The sequence below is a fragment of the Chiloscyllium plagiosum genome, chromosome 30 (assembly GCF_004010195.1).
Source record: "Chiloscyllium plagiosum isolate BGI_BamShark_2017 chromosome 30, ASM401019v2, whole genome shotgun sequence".
NCBI classification, from domain to species: Eukaryota; Metazoa; Chordata; class Chondrichthyes; order Orectolobiformes; family Hemiscylliidae; genus Chiloscyllium; species Chiloscyllium plagiosum.
In genome coordinates, this window is record NC_057739.1 from 37479275 (window position 1) to 37481634 (window position 2360).

The 2360-nt window shown below is 42.6% G+C and overlaps 1 protein-coding gene across 1 annotated transcript in view; it reads left to right on the top strand.

The window, feature by feature from the left end:
• Nucleotides 1–2360, top strand: part of LOC122564614 (hemicentin-1-like) — a 429834-nt gene that overhangs the window by 320334 nt on the left and 107140 nt on the right. The window contains exon 69 of the mRNA XM_043719704.1: nucleotides 1524–1605. Coding sequence (XP_043575639.1) covers nucleotides 1524–1605 — 82 coding nt within the window. The remainder of the gene's footprint in view (nucleotides 1–1523; nucleotides 1606–2360) is intronic.

Here is a 2360-nt window from a genome sequence, read left to right on the forward strand (position 1 = left end):
TGTCCGGACTTGTCCGACCTGCCCAGCTTCTTTTCCACCTATCCACTCCACCCTCTCCTCCCTGACCTATCACCTTCATCTCCTCCCCCACTGACTTATTGTGCTCTATGCTACTCTATCCCCACTCCCACCCTCCTCTAGCTTATCTCTCCATGCTTCAGGCTCTCTGCCTTTATTCCTGATGAAGGGCTTTTGCCCGAAACGTCGATTTTGCCTGTCCTCGGATGCTGCCTGAATTGCTGTGCTCTTCCAGCATCACTAATCCAGAATCTGGTTTCCAGCATCTGCAGTCATTGTTTTTACCTTGGTGATTACATGGGACCCAGGTCAAGATTCAGTAAGACTCAAGAGCCATGTTTCACATCTGACCACAAAGAGAGAGTCAATTAATTCAAGCAGTCTGATTTTTAAAATACCTTGGACAGAGAGAAAGTCTTTCTGAGAGAAAGCAGAGGGAAGAAGACTGTTTCTCTTCTAGTTACTGGATAAACTGTGGGTTGGAAGACATTCTCAGGTCAAAGAGATAGAACCTGTGAAAATTTAAGAGCAATAATAGATTTGGCCTGGTAAGACCGGGGGAAGGAATCTCCAGTTGAGTCTTGCTACTAGAAGTCACTTAAGGAATTCTCAGAAGGCCAGGGAAAATGAGGGTTTTCAACGGTACTGGACATAATGGTGGAGTAATGAGGAGAAGTAAGCCCATTGGAAAGTGATAGTAACTGGTTTATTTCCTGTAAAGTATGGAAATTCTGTGGGTATCATGTTGTCAAGTATATTGGGTTTTTCAATTGTGTTAACATGCAAATAAGGATGTATTTTTGGTTTTAGATGCCTTTAAGTAAGTTTCATCAATGTTGATTTTAGTTTTATTAGTTACAATAAATCTTAAAGCTTTAAATCTTATTATGTGATTCCAGTAGACTGGTCACTCAGAATTCAAATCTATTTTTAAAAGTTATGGTCTCTGTGGCAATCGTTACCGAGCAGAAATGGACTGATTGACCAAAAGGAGCACTCGTCCTGCAAGCCTCTTTACAGCATTCACTGAATGACAGTTGGAGGATAAAGGGATCATGCCACCAGATCTGTCAATAACAGGTGCTGTGTTCCAAGGAGACAACATGGAAAGAAGGAAACAGATGCTGCAGAACCTAACACACCCTACAAAAAGCCGATCCTGTCATCCATTGAGGTGTCTTAAGATAAGCCATCGTCTTGGACACATATCAGTGAACTTGATACTGCAGCACACGTTGCAATAGGCAGGCAGGCAGGCCCTGTTGCCTCACACAAATTTGTGTGTCCCACATGGAAAGAATTTAAAACCAGGCACTGGATCACTGATGTGGAATCTCTATGGTATCACGCAGTCTGAAAACAGAAAATAACTACTTATTGAGGAGAAGCCAAAAAAACTAGATTTACAAGCATCTAAACCGAACAATTACATCAATTCCCCTTTAATTTGGGATATATTACTGCTATTTTATTGGACATAATACCTGCATTGTGTTTTATTGTAGGTAGAAGATGCTGGATTGTATACCTGTCTAGCAGCAAATCTGGCTGGTGAGGATCAGCTGCAATATTTAGTCAGGATAAATGGTATGGCTATATATTTTAAATATTCGTCTTCTTTGCCTTTCTCTGTGTAAATGACCTTTCCTGTATCTTTACATTCACTTTAGCCTTTATTCATGTCTGTACAGTCATAGAGCCATAGAGATGTACAGCATGAAAACAGACCCTTCGGTCCAACCCATCCATGCCGACCAGACATCCCAACCCAATCTAGTCCCACCTGCCAGCACCCAGCCCATATCCCTCCAAACCCTTCCTATTCATATGCCCAACCAAATGCCTCTTAAATGTTGCAATTGTGCCAGCTTCCACCACATCCTCTGGCAGCTCATTCCATACATGTACCATCCTCTGCGTGAAAATGTTGCCCCTTAGGTCTCTTTTATATCTTTCCCCTCTCACCCTAAACCTATGCCCTCTATTTCTAGACTTCCTGACCCCAGGGACTTTGTATATTTATCCTATCCATGCCCCTCATAATTTCGTAAACCACTATAAGGTCACCCCTCAGCCTCCGAAGCTCCAGGGAAAACAGTCCCAGCCTGTTCAGCCTCTCCCTATAGCTCAAATTCTCAAACGCTGGCAACATCCTTGTAAATCTTTTCTGAACCCTTTCAAGTTTCACAACATCTTTCCGATAGGAAGGAGACTAGAATTGCACGCAATATTCCAACAGTGGCCTAACCAATGTACTGTACAGCCGCAACAGGACCTCCCAACTCCTGTACTCAATACTCTGAATAATAAAGGAAAGCATACCAAACGCGTTCTTCACTATC